The sequence below is a fragment of the Arvicola amphibius genome, chromosome 13 (assembly GCF_903992535.2).
Source record: "Arvicola amphibius chromosome 13, mArvAmp1.2, whole genome shotgun sequence".
NCBI lineage: Eukaryota > Metazoa > Chordata > Mammalia > Rodentia > Cricetidae > Arvicola > Arvicola amphibius.
In genome coordinates, this window is record NC_052059.1 from 63,675,642 (window position 1) to 63,690,146 (window position 14,505).

Sequence of the window (14,505 nt, forward strand, 5' to 3'; positions counted from 1 at the left end):
GGCCTTCCTGTCCATCATTCTAATTATACAATTAGTTCACATGCTCCGACCCATAACGTATATTTTAAGGGCAGCCCAGTGTTTTTAAGAACATTCTGGTAGTGTCGGAGGCCTGGATTTGTTGCCTGCTCTTCCCCCCGTGCAGCAGCGGCCTGTTTTCCTCCCCCTGTTGTGTGTTTTTATTATTTTCCCTCTGGCTTAGATGTGTCAATCATTCTCTCCCTGCCATTGGTTGGAGAGTTTGCGTCAAAAAGTTGCCAGAGAGGCGCTTTCTCAGCAAATCTCCCTGAGAGCGGAACCTTCCTCAGCTCCAACTCAGCCTCCACTGTTATTAAAAATAAAAATCGCTAGTGCAGCTCGGTCACCACGTCTACTTTGTACGTATCGTAGACGGACACACGCTTGTTTACAACTCATTTTCTGTTCTCTAAAAAAAAAAAAGACGTACTTTTTTTTTGGCTTATGTTTGACTTTTTATGGAAGGGTGAAGACTACAAGGTTTTTAACTGAATACTCTTGATTTCTTTTAGGATAGCTGACTATTTGGAATTTTGAAGGAATAATTTGATTTTTTTCTTTTCTAACCTCCAATGCGGCTGTAAGGTAAGTGTCCGTCTGTCTTGTCTATGGCGATATCTTTGTGTTCCCCAGTCTGCAGTGACTCCCTGCGTCTCCAATAGACGTTCTCGTGCAACTCTGAGGATGTAGGGTTCCTCTCTAGCTGATGTATTTTTTTTTTCTAGGAGAATTTTAAGGCGAAATAATGGCCATCAGGAAAATTTAAGGATCTGTAGAAGAGGGCGGGAGTGGGAGGGAGCGAGAGCGCGTGCTTCTGGGGGTCACCGCTGCGGCGGAACGTCGTGGAAATCCTACGAGTCTAATCTGGAGTGTTGGGGAGGGGTTTTGTTCTTATGACCACGCTATTCATGGCTTCTCCTCGCGAGCTTTGTATTTTGGCCCCTAGGTTAGCTGGAGTCCTTAGGTTTGATCCCAAGGACGTTTTTAGAGTCTGCGACAAAATACTCGTGCACGTACCTAGGTTGGTAAATTCAAACAATGCTAATAATGTGGGCGCTTCCGAAAACCGGTGAGCCGGAAGCCTGGCTTCTCGGTCAGTCGGCTGGGACCGCGCGGGTTGCCTTTTGAGCCCCCAGTCAGCTGCCCGAGCCGAAATCTGAGCGGATAACCGAGGAGGCGGGAGCGCGGGCGTCTGGTTACTCCGGCGCTGCCTGAGCTCCCCTCTTCCCCTAGCCTAGAGCCGCTCGGCTCGGCGCCTCTTAAAGCTTCTAGGGCTTTTCAATACTTACATCACTCCCTCCCCATCCCTCGGGGTGCAGCTCCCCCACCCTTGGCACTGCACACTGTGGTCGTTGTCCCTGGGACAGATCACCAGGCCGAGGACACTAGTTAGACAGGGTTTTAGATGCGACTTTGCCGGGGTACTTCAGGGCACGCGCGTCGCAGCCTCTGCGCTCACCTAGGACGGTCAAAAGTGGGGGTGAGTGCCTGGCTGCTCCCAGTCAGCAAGACCGGAATTCCTCCTCTGAGATCTGGGCTCGTCGGTCGTTCTGAGTTTGGGGTAGCGTCGTGGGCCGCTGTGCGCTCACGTAGTGCCTTCTCAAGCTCGGGGACAATAATGGGTCCTGGGTCAAGGCCGGCCTCTGCTCTCGGCCTGCCTAAAAAAAAAAATCAGAAGGTCCCCACTAACACCCGGTCTGGCCGATGACTGGTCGCCCGGCAAACTCCGAAGAAGTGGCGGTGTTTGATGCGTTCAAGTGACTATTGAAAGCTAGGGCCCGATTTCGCCATACGTTTTTCTGGAAACCCTAGAGCCCCGATCCGGACACGTCCTTTATAGAGAGAAGCAGTGTGCGGACATAGAAGGCCCAGACTCGTGGACCTGCGGTGGTTGGTACACCACCTGGAAAGGGGACCCGGAGAGGAGCTGCTCCTCCCTTGAAACTATGTCCTCCATCCCAGAGCTTTGGGAATGGGTCCGGATTTCGCCGGCTCACTTCGGGTCTTTTTCTGGTCATCGAAAGTTATTAGCACAAGAGTGGAGTTGAGCAAACTCCTTCCCCAAAGTAAGGTAGACTTTCCAGGCCTCTCCTTCCAGACCTAGCATCCGGGCTTCTCCGAACTGTAATTAATAGTCAAGACCAACCATTTTGGCACACCTCTTTCTCCTTCCCTCGCGGATGGTGAAGTAGTTGATTCCCCGAGGCCAGAAACTCTCACTCGAGTTAACCGGGCAGCGGCAAGCGCCGGCTGTTTTCCAAATGCCCGCGTGCCTCTTTTCTTCCTCCCCCCCCCCCCCCCCAGTTCTCGGTCCTCTTCCCTGCCGCAGGCCAATCACCAGTGCACGTAGTTTTGTTTCCTCTACATCATGCAGAAAATTAATCAGCCAGGACGAGAAGCAGAGCTGAGCACGACCGCCTGTAATTAAGGGACGTGTGCCCCTCGGATTATCTCGTTAGTTTATCAAGAAAACATTTATTATAATTAATTCTCGGACGAGGTAATTATTATTGAGCGAGGAACAGCAACTGGTAGATGGGCTTCTTGGAAGAAAAAAAAAACACTAAGGAGGGAGGGGTGTGGAGGGGGAAGCGACAGATTGCACGAATTGACCGTTAGATATAAGGCTGCGCAGGCCGGCGCAGGCAGTGGAGAGGGACCCTGGGCGTCAGGGCTGCTGATCTGCGGGGCTGCAGGGCAGGGACGCCGGACCCAGTCGCTTGGAGGTGAGGGCACTCCTGGACTCGCCACGCTACCGCCGTTTCCTCCTAGGTATGCGCTCTCAGAAGCCACCTCGCCTCGCGGTCACATTAAGTCTTAAGTCTTAGAAGGGCGTCCCCACCCCCACCCCTCTTTGCACTGTGCGCGGAGAGGAAGCTGGGTGGCATACTCACCGGACTGAAAGTTAGATGGAAGGGCCTGCAGCCGTCTTCTTCCGTCAGCGTTTATTATCTAGGTTGGCTGTGGAGAAGTCCCCGCGGTTTGGGTTTTCTCTCCCGTTTTTTTCCCCCAGGAGGAAAAGTGAGAACAGGTTACCCTGAGATCGTGAACTATTTTGACTCTCCAAGAAGGATCTCATTTATGGTGGAACATAGGCTTATATCAAAAGATGTGTTTAGGCATTTCTAATTGGATAAAAGCTAGGCCGGTAAATACATTTTACATCAGATGAAGATTTTTGGTTCAGAACTTTTTCAAGGGGGTAAGGATATATTTTCAAAGAACTCCACTTTAGAGATCATCTAAAAAAAGCAATGACTGTGTTTTTAAATAGTGTTACTTTCACAGCCCCAAACAGCTGGATCTTGGGAGGAGGAATACAGTGGTTTTTGTAAGAGCAACTAGCTGTACCAGTAAAATCCAGTTCTTTAAGGAGGACATTTAAGAAATTACGTTTTAGGGTGGGAAAACGTGACTTGTATTCTGAATTTAAATCAGGAAGTCGCAGTTGTTGAGTTCCGTTTGAGAAACTTTTGCCTTGGTCTGTTAGGCGAAGTGAATATGAAAATCTACCGTCCTTAAATTCATTAATAGAATTTCATTATGAAGGAGAAAGATAACTCTCAATCTTGTAGCCGCCATTTTGAGGAAGTTTCTAAGAGTGGCAAAGTTTCCAAACAGAGATTTTGGTAAAATAGATGTCGAATTTTAGGAAAATAAAAGGCAGTCTTGTGTGCTGCCTGCCTATATTAACATAGCTCTGGGGGAGGGGACTCAGCAAAGGAACATAAATAACTTTTCCTTTTCTTCCAAGCTCTTTTTCATGTGTAATTATAGGAAATGTGGAAGGTAGAGAGAAATCCTATTAGTTTCATAGGATTTGAATGTTTATCCATTTCGAACCTAAAATGTAGGAGAGGCAGGAATCTGGTGCAGCCTCTGAGAACCCCGTATCCCCTAAAATCTGCCTCCCCCAGGATCTGCAACTCCTTATCAAAATCAACATGGAAGCAGCTTGCTTTACCAATGTATCCCTTCCCACTTGCAAAATTGTGGGGAGCCTACCGGGTTTCATCTGATTGGTGTCTAACTTCAACATTTCTGGCAAGCCCCATTCCAAGCCTGAAGACTTTTTTCCCCCAGTATGTTTAAATTAAATATTTGATGGGTGTCACTTAAAAGTTAAATACTTGTTTGTTTAGCTATAGTTCTTTAGACACATATAATCAAGGTCCTACAAAACCCTAATAAATCTGTTACTTACCTCAAAATCTAATTATCCAGACTACTAATTAGGTGAAAATGATTACTGGAAATGACTTCAAATGTGGAATCCTAATGGTTGGGCAGTTTTCTCAAGTTTGTTGTTCAGCAAGTTGGTGTTTTAAATGTTAAAATTTACATTTTAGGTTCACAGCAGTTGAAAGTGGTAATAAAATAAAAGCTAAGATAATTAAAAATCTCTGCCAGGGAAAGGCAACAGTCTGGGAAGAGGTAGATTTCTTGAATTGTTTCTTTGTTTCTCACCAATGGTCTTTGTTATCAGCATTATTTATTTAGCCAAAGAGTTCTTTGTCTCTGCAAATGGCCCCAATCAAGTTTTGTTTGAGACAATTAGCTAGTGCCAGCCAATGAGTCCTATGCAAATGTTGGGATAGGAATGTAATGTGTGCATTTGGAGGCTTGGGGTTTTGTTCTTGGGGAAGGCAGATTGTAATTGCTTTCCTCGGGTCGGTTTTTTTTTTTTTTTTTTTTTTTTACTTTTTTTTAAGTTTAGTGTGGGGGTGGGGAAGACAGGTTTATCTGGTCTCTCTCCAACCCCTCTAGTTTTGGAGTTGCTGCGGGCTGGGGGGACGGCGGGGGGCGCATCTGCAACTCCTTTTAAAGCCAGTGTCTAGCGTCGCCCTGGCTCTTTTTAGTCAGTGATGGAACGCGGAGGAAGCTGCTCACTCACAAGCAGTAAACCAGCACCTCTGTTTGTTTGCTTTGCCCTCAGTTCCATCGCTTCAAACCCACCCACCAAGGACCCTGACCCTGTCCACTCCAGGCGAATCGAGACCGTCCGGCTGGGTCCACCCAATTTGGGCCGACTTTGCACCTCCAAACAACCTTAGCATGATGTCTTATCTAAAGCAACCGCCTTACGCAGTCAATGGGCTGAGTCTGACCACTTCGGGTATGGACTTGCTGCATCCCTCCGTGGGGTACCCGGGTAAGTGAGTCCCGCGGCATTCTCGATGCCCTTCCCCACGCTCGCCTCTCAGGAGCTCCGAAGTTGGAGGGCTCACTGTCCTCACTCAAATTCCACTCTGTTTTCCTTGTCACGAAGCAGCCGAGAGCTGCCGGGCATTTACTGACCCAGGAGGGAACAAGAGGCTGGAAAGAGACGAGTCTGGGGTCCGAAGCAGTCACAGAAAAATCTCACCGCTCCATTCTTAATTAGAGTGGCTTGGGGACACTCATTGGAAAGGGTCGTGGAAGGTTGTTGACCTTGTCACTTGAGCATTCTCTTGCCTACTGTGCACGCCCAGTTCCTAGCTAGTACCGCCCTGGGGGCAACCGAATTTTCTCCCCTACTGTTATCTACAGTTTTCCTCCAGGCCTTGCCTGGGGCTTCCGGTACCTCCATGCCCCCTCCCTTTAATCCTTAGAGGTGTGGCTTCCCTCCAGGTGCTAGGCACTTTCTTTCCCGGGCACATCACCCCGCACCAAAGACTCAAAAGTCTGAACTATTGTCGCATTTTAAAGATGCCAGAACAAAGGTCCTTGCGGCGCTAAAATACCGTGGGAACTGGCTCCACTATTGCTGCGTCATTTCCAGCCGCTGGTCCTTGCAGAGCCTCTAACTTTATTAGACAGCCGTTTCTGTTGATAGTATGGTGGTCTAGCGGTTGTTTCTTGTTTGTTTGTTTCCAGAATCGGGCGTGGGAGTGGGAATTGTCTTACTCAGTTTATTTTCCTAGCTCTCCAAGCGACGCTCCGTAGTCTGCGGGGGTGCAGTGTCCTGCGAGATCTGGGGGGGGGGGTCCTCGGTAGGAATGCGGTGGGAGGTGGAGGTGTGGGAGTCGTGACCCAGGCAAAAGTGCTGTGACTGAGAAACTGCTCCCCCACCCTAAAGGGCCCTGGGCTTCTTGTCCTGCAGCCACCCCCCGGAAACAGCGGCGGGAGAGGACTACATTCACCAGGGCACAGCTCGACGTTTTGGAAGCTCTATTTGCCAAGACCCGGTACCCAGACATCTTCATGCGAGAAGAGGTGGCGCTGAAAATCAACTTGCCCGAGTCCAGGGTACAGGTAGGGCAGATGTAGACACGCTGTCTTTCCCGAATCTTCCCTCTCTGAAGTTTGGTGTGTACTGGCTAGTGACCTATTCTCCTTTTGCTTTCTGTTAATTCTATTAACTAGGGTCTTCTGGTCTGGTTGCAAGGTAAGTGTAGCAAATTTAGCTGCAAACACCCAAGTCCTAGAACGTTTGGGGTTCAGAGTCCCCTGAAGTTCCAGGTCCAGTCGAGGGCAAATTTCAAGGGTAGTCATGTGGTCCTCGTCATGTGGACATCCTTTTTGTGAACTTTGTGTGTGGGAAACGGCCGTGGAGTATAGCTCCTTGCCAGTCCAAAAAAAATTTTTTAAGTAAATGGAAAAACTAGCAAATGATGTTCTCAAGGCCAAACCTGCTCTGGTGACAGAAATGGTGCTTTTACCAAATAAGGTGACATAATAAATGTGTAGTGGTGTTGGCTTACTGAGGACAGGACACAGTTTCTAGCTCTGTCAATTAACAGATAAAATTTTATATTCTTAATATCTGGAAAGAAATCCTTATTTCTTGCTCTAGAACCCTCCACATTTTACCCTGAGAGGGATTAAAATCAACTCCTTCTTGACTGGAGAGTTACTCCAATATGGAACTCTTTGGTGTTGGCACCTCATCTACACACAGGACACTCTCCTTTGGGTAGGAAATGTTTTTGAAATTGTCAGATGTCACTGTGAACTACAAAGCAGAAAACGGGATTTTTCAAAGTGGGTTGGAAAAAAAAACTAGCACTTGTAATTCTTGACCCAAAGCCTTCCCTGAAAACAAACTGACTCCAGGTGATTAGTGGTTCTGAGCTTGGCCTTGGGGACACTGCAGTTACAACAACGTGCAAATGAAGAGCCCCTTCAATAGAGTAAGCAAGGACCTGTAGCTGTATCCTGATTTTTAATCCCAGCACAAGGGAGATAGACAAGTGGATTTGAGTCCCAGGCTAGCTTGGTCTACAGAGCTAGTTCCAGGACAACCAGCTCTATGAAGAGACCCTGTGTGCCCCCTTCCCCTCAAGGACCTTCCAGCAGTTTCTGTCTTAAGTTTTTCTGCCTTGCAGAGGATGCGCAAGGGTGGTAAAGAGAATTTTCAGAGTGGCAGAGTTTTTCAGATTAACAAATCAGTGAGTCAGTGTAGCGAACAGAGTGTGCCGGGCGTCAATGTGAAGGCACAGCCTTGAATCTTGAAGACTCGTTTTGAGGTCTGCCTTTGAGTTCAAAGCAGAAGCCACACAAGTCCTTTCATTCAGTACAAAGTGTCTTTCAGCAGACACTGGCTCAGATCTCCTCTCCCCAGGAGCATGTCTTCTTGGAGATTTCTTTCATGCGTCTAGGAGAGACAAAATGTTAGGTCGTGGAGCCAGCCTTCCTGTTAGCTATTGCTTCCTGGACGGCGCAATGTACACTGTTTGAACTAAGTCTGCTCTTGGTGGCATGTAGCACCAGACTGCTTCCTTCTAAAAGACATAGATATCGTCTATTTTGAGGTCATCCCAAAATACAATTAGGTCTTTCTCACCTCTAGAAGAGGTGAGATAGGGAAGCAAGGTAGAGAAGTGTTAGCTCACAATTAAGAATGATTGTCTTAAATTCCGTCTGAGGAACTATGTGTAAGTTTGACTTTCCCACAACTGGGGGGGATGTAGGTGGAAGAACCTTGTGAGTCGGTGGTCTCTAACAGCAAAGGAAATTGCCTGATCATTTGGCCATGCAATCTAGGACCACTCTTGACCCTATGGAGTTTTTATGACCACATTAAAGAAGTTTCTTTCCCTTTCAAGGTATGGTTTAAGAACCGAAGAGCTAAGTGCCGCCAACAACAGCAGCAACAACAGAATGGAGGTCAAAACAAAGTGAGACCTGCCAAAAAGAAGACCTCTCCAGCTCGGGAAGTGAGTTCTGAGAGTGGAACCAGTGGCCAGTTCACTCCCCCCTCTAGTACCTCAGTCCCAACCATTGCCAGCAGCAGTGCTCCTGTGTCTATCTGGAGCCCGGCTTCCATCTCCCCACTGTCAGACCCCTTGTCCACCTCCTCCTCCTGCATGCAAAGGTCCTATCCTATGACCTATACTCAGGCTTCAGGTTATAGTCAAGGATATGCTGGCTCAACTTCCTACTTTGGGGGCATGGACTGTGGATCTTATTTGACCCCTATGCATCACCAGCTTCCTGGACCGGGGGCCACACTCAGTCCCATGGGTACCAATGCAGTTACCAGCCATCTCAATCAGTCCCCAGCTTCTCTTTCCACCCAGGGATATGGAGCTTCAAGCTTGGGTTTTAACTCAACCACTGATTGCTTGGATTATAAGGACCAAACTGCCTCCTGGAAGCTTAACTTCAATGCTGACTGCTTGGATTATAAAGATCAGACATCCTCATGGAAATTCCAGGTTTTGTGAAGACCTGTAGAACCTATTTTTGTGGGTGATTTTTAAATATGCTGGGCAGGACATTCCAGTTTTAGCCAGGCATTGGTTAAAAGAGTTAGATGGGATGATGCTCAGATTCCTGATCAAAGTTCCCAAGAGACATAGAAGGAAAAATGAAGGGCCTTAGAGGGGCCTATCAACCAGCAACCTGAAATGGACAAACCAATCATAAGATTCTGTCATAGCTCTAGATCATTGGTGTTCTGATTTACAAATGATTGATCAAATATATTCTAGTCACACGCAACCAAACCAGTCAAAATAGAAATCAAACCAAACTAGGTTATGAGGGAAGGGAGAGAAGGCCCAACCCTTCAAAGCAGAGGTGTTTTAGCCAATCCTTGGTTGAATCTCAGAAATGGACAGTGTCCCAAACTCATTCACGGTTCATGACCAACTGGTAGCTGGCACTGAAAACCTTTTCAGGGCTGTGTGGATTGTGCGACTGATTGTCCTAGATGCACTACTTTATTTAAAAAAAAATAATGTTCATAAGGAGTCAATATGTAGTTTAAGAGACAATCAGTGTGTGTCTTATATAAATGGTACCTCTGTGGTTTTTAATCTGTGCTAGACTTCAAAACTGTGATCTCCTGTTATTGTATGCAACCTTGAACTCCACCTATGCAGGGGTTCTTCTGTGATTAAATAGGTTATAATTGTAAGCAAAATTCAGAGCAATTGAATACTGTTCTAGAAAGATTACCTTTGGCTGGAGGTGAGCTGCCCTGCTGTCTCTGGTCAAGGATCGAGGAGAAGCAAAAGGACCCCGATTCGCCCATAATTTAATGTTGGTAAGCCTGGCGGTAAAAAAGACATCAATTGCTCTGATGAATTCTAAACCGAGGCCATTGTCATTATGCTCGCAGATGTTAACTGGAAGTTATATATGCATAAACCCTTCACCTGGCAGATATGTATAATTATATTAAAAATGGTTCTAGCACAACACTGGGTCTAGTTTAATTTTATACCATTGCTTATGAATGAAAAGCCTATATTCAGCCTCACCTTCTCAAGTGTTTATTGTAAGACAGAGAAGAAATCCGTGACTTTGCTTCTTGTGCTTTTCCTTTCCCCTTGGCTGAACTAGTTAGGAACGACCTGGCTTGTGAGCTGACTTCCCTCAGGATTGCTCCACATGGAAGTGGCAGCTCCCAATCACCCTGTCCCCCCTGCGCCATCTTGAGTCCCTTGTTAGGCACTTGGTTGAGGTGTTTTTAGATAGATTAGTGTGTGTGTGTTAAGGGGAAAGCTGGAGTATTTCGGAGAGAGAATGGCAAGAATTTCTTGTTTTAGTTCTCTCAGGGCATTTTTTTTTCTTTGAAAAAAATGATGAGGTAAACGTGAGTGTAATCAGAATCTGAAAGCAACTCAGGCAGAAATGATTTCTGAACAAAAGAGTTTCAGAAAACTTTAAAAACCTATAATTTCAGTAGTTGAACATAAGGCATCCAGGTCAGTGCTTGTGAGTCTGTGTGTGCTGGGGAAAGGGGAGAGCCCCCCCCCCTTTTTTTTTTGATTGTAGGAGTTACCAGAAAAGATAAATGGCCAATGATTGTGGTACTCCTTAGGTTAAAAAAAAAAAAACTATTCAATTTCATCTTAAACTTATGTTCTTAAATTTGACCAAATTCAATGACTCTTGATTTTAACTTTATAAATGAAGGTTAGCCGTTGCAACCATTTTGTTTTCTGGTTATTTGATTTCCCATCTCTGCCTGTACTCTTGAATCTCATCTAATCTTGACCTAACGAGTAAAATCGTTTTTAAACGATTTTAAATAAAACAGTATTTTGCAGCCATCCTGACTGCTGAGCTGGATGGGGACATCCTCTTGGACCTGGAGGAAATTCATCTTCTGAGTCTTCCCTGAAGTGATATTCGGGCCCCAGCGTCTTTAGGTTTCCCAGGTCTAGTTTTCTTGGTTTCTTTTAATACTGCACGTTTTTCCGTGCAATAGTAAAGTAACTCCTAAAGAACCAATTTCTCACATTGCCATTGGTTTTCAGGAAACCTTAGCAAGAACAGAATTGAGTACCTAGCAAGCTTAGGGCTGCTCAGCAATGACTTGGTTTCTTCAGGGTCTGAACACGAAGTTAAAGGAGGTCTCTAAAACCAATTTTTCCATCACTTTTGCACAACTTCGTTTAACTGAGACCACACAGTTCAATTGCTTTGAATGAACTCCCAAAGTAGAAAGGATTTCCCACGATCAAAAGGAAGCGGGAGCGAATGGGAAGCTAGCATTGGCTTAAAGATATCCAGAGTTCCGATCGCCACTCCTAATCAAGACTGGGTTTAATGAAGTTAATGAAGTCCCATACAGCTTGATATTTGGTACTGAAATGACTCGCCTCCAAATGAGTCAGGGAGTCTCTTAATCAGAAGCCAGCGGGCGATACGACCTTCATTTGGGAGGGCAGAGGTGAGGTGTGAGGGACAGAATGGCTTTTCAAAGCTTGTATCCATCCTTTCTCGCTCTTACAAATATGCCTGGCCCTTTGGATTTCACCTTGGTAGTGTTCCCTTCATAGATAAGAAGAGAAATTCCATCAAGCTAATTAAGTTCCGGCTTTCGAAACCTTCCAGGTTTAGAAAATGGTCGTTTCCTCAACTTCTCCTGGCTCCTAATCGCTCATCTGTGTCTGCATGTCCCTACCCACCCCTCCACTCAAATATCCGGAAAGAACAGCTGCGGAGGCCGGGCGCGACTTCCAGAAACAGCCTGGTGCCCTGGTTGGTCGAGGCAGCCCACGGAAGGCCTCGGACCCTCTTTCTTCAGGGCTGCCCTTGCCAGCAACAGTAGCTTGCCAGGAAAATGTCCCAGCTGTGCCCGGGGATCAGCGTTGGGCGGGGGCTCCTGGGCTGCATTCGGCCCTGCTGGTGTTGAAGGCTCTGGCCTAGCCAGGTGGCTCTCTTTTCTCTTGGGGCTCCCGCAAGGTCCCGGACTTCGCTCCAGACTAGCAGGTCCCTTCAACCCAGCCCCCAGACCTGTAGAGTACAAGGCGTCGCCGCCAGGGCCGGGGGAAGCGCGACCCTGCCCTGCCACGCCCTCAGCCACTGAACCCTAGTTGGGTGGGTGTCTTTGGGATATTTTAAGCCCAGCGGAGTTCAGGAGTCAAGGCAATTTCGGGGTTTGGAAAGCAATTTTGGAGGCAAGCGTCCTGCGTCCTAGCGACCTGTATTGAGCATACCGGAGGCCGGCGAGCGGCGTCCTTTAGGCTTAGCACTGCGGAAAGTCGGTCTGGAGGAGACCGGGGATGGCTGGCTTTGCAGGGTTCCGGGGGTGGGGGTGGGGCTGCGCTGCAGGCGACTTGGGAGAGGACAGCTGTTCCCGGAAGCTTGAGGAAAGCTGGTCGCTCTGCTTGAGGGCTCCTGTAGCGCCTCGGACCAAGGCGCCCAGCTGTGCTTGTCCTTGGGGAATTTCAAGGACAGCCAGGTGCTTAGGTAGTGAATACACTGGAGCTCTCTTTTGAGAGCCGGGTACTGACTCGGAAGCTTGAGAAACTCATTGGCATTCAGCCTCGTTTCCCCATGAGCGTTGGCTGGTTTGGTTTGGGATCCGGTGCGGCAGCCTAGAGGGTCAGAAGCAAGTTCTGGAATGGGGAAGCGACTCCTTTCGGTGTCGTGGATGTCGCCAGGTTGCCAATTCGTCCCATTCCCAGTACCTGTAGTGCAGAGGCCTCACACAAGTGCCGGTCTTCAATTAATCAGAAACCGCCAGTCGGACAAACGGAAGTTCATAGCCTAGAACCTCACACCTGGTGAGAAACTCGCTATTGTTATGAAGACAACGCTGTAACCCAAAACCAGGTATACCGATGTTAGGTGGGGTCTCTTGCATGCAGAGGTGTGTTTTAATCATGCAAAAGACGTACACAAAGAAGACGGGCGTCCCATACAAATAGAGGTAGAAAACAGGATGCGAAGACGCTGTGTTCTGTTGTCCTTGACCTGTGCCTGCATCCTTGCCTTCCTCCTAAACCATCAGGACAGCAGCCTATCACGACATCTGCATACTCATATCTATGAGCAGAGCAATAAGGACCCCTGCTTTTCTTTTCTAATTCCTCCTCACCCTGTCAGGGCAGGTTGCCCTGATAAACCTGATTCTCCCAGAAACCCTATTTCCATCCTTGGGTTGGTGGGGCATAAAAGTCCAAAGACCATCTGTCTACTCCTGCAAAACCCCTAAGGAGGGCTACCCTGACATTTTGGGGAGGTTGGCTGTACAACTGCTGATCATAGGGTTTATCTCAGACAGAATTAACATTACGTGTAAAGCTGTTCACCATTATATTGAGAAACGTGTGGAACTGCTTGGAGCTTCTTCCAACTGCCTGCCAATATCCATGTGACTTGGAGAAGTGTTTTTTTAAAATTGTTTTATGCTCAATTCGAACAGGATGTATACATTATTTGGAAAAGGTAGTTTTTTTCTGATGGCAGCGTTTGGAGGAAACGGAAGCAAGTAACTTGTGTATGCAGAAGTGGCTGGAGAGGAGGAAGCAGGTAATGCATTTGAAAAGCCTTCTGCTATGCACCAGCCCTCGCGACCAAAGGAGGTCCCTCCCAAATGCTAAAGAGAATCGGTCAGACTTCCCCTCCTGCCAGCACTATGTTTTATGTTTGACTGCAAACAAACAATAAGCAGATTCAAATAAAGGAGCCCTACTAGGTCCAATCCATTTAGTCAAAGATGACTGTAGGTGCCAGGGCAGCTGCGCCACCATCTTCTGGGAAGGGCAACTTCAAAATGTGTTTTTCTCCTGACGGCATGGGATCTACGACTTAACTTTTCCTCCCCAACTTTCTCCATCCTCTACCTCCAATTCTTAGTGGAAACAGTGTTTGAATAAAACAAATAAACAAGCAGAATAAAAAAGAATCCCATAGCAAACACGATGGTAAGCTAGTAAGGTCTGAACTGACCTGTGTTGGCTCCAGGAAGGGAGAAGGATGTTCCTGAATCAGATGGAATCCCCTGCCACCCTCCCTGTAGTGTCAGAGTCTTAACTTGCCTTTTTGCAAGGATGGGAAAGAGATTTAGCTACTGAGTCTACTTGACATCCCTGGGGACCATTTCCACCCTGAGGGTTTCCTTAAAAAACAAGGTGTCCATTCCTAGCAGGCATTGGGTGCGGTTACTTCCCTTACCCCTCCCCCCACCACACTGGACAGCTCGTGAAGGGACCAACAAATATTCCGTGGGAAACACTGTCTGTGAACCTTTGTTCCCACATCCTCAGGTCACGACTGAAGGGTAAGTTCTTAGCGACTGGTATTGGGTCCAGTGAATGCCCTCCCTTTAGGCCCCATCCCAATCTCACGACCTTAACCTCCAGAAGCCTTAGACTACATTACAATCAGATAATCAAAACTCGAAGTTATTAAAATGTTTCCAGAACTGCTAGTCACATTTTAGGATCATGATCCATTAATAAAAATCTCCTTAACATTCAAATGGCTGCAGAACGTGTTGATAGCAGATTACTGGGGCCTAATGGGCGTTATGTGATCACATGGTCTCAAATAGTGAGGCTGGGGAAGGGGTGTCTGACCACAACTACTCGATTATCAGCTTACAGCTAAATCATTCTCCCCCACCCCCACCCCCCTTGCGATGCTCTTAAGAAAAGGAATTGTTCCCAGCAAAGCCTGAGACGTGTGTTCATCATTTAACTTCTGAACAACCAGTACTGTTCTGGGAAGAAGAGGAAAATCCTGACTGTGGGCATAAGGTCACCTTCAGATGTAAGGAGGTGGGTTCTGAGCCACTGTCCCTCCCTTCCCCGGTCGTTTTGT

At 47.3% G+C, this 14,505-nt stretch overlaps 1 protein-coding gene across 2 annotated transcripts; it reads left to right on the plus strand.

Moving 5' to 3' along the window:
• Positions 1-5,073: 5,073 nt before the first annotated feature.
• Otx2 (orthodenticle homeobox 2) lies at positions 5,074-8,666 on the plus strand. 2 transcript variants are annotated; one of them, XM_038310544.1, is made up of 3 exons: positions 5,074-5,170; positions 6,077-6,252; positions 8,046-8,666. In XM_038310544.1, the coding sequence occupies exons 1-3, from the start codon at positions 5,074-5,076 to the stop codon at positions 8,664-8,666; spliced, it is 894 nt and encodes a 297-aa protein (XP_038166472.1). The 2 variants fall into 2 exon arrangements, with proteins under 2 accessions (XP_038166472.1, XP_038166473.1); XM_038310545.1 differs by having other exon boundaries at positions 6,101-6,252.
• Positions 8,667-14,505: the final 5,839 nt, after the last annotated feature.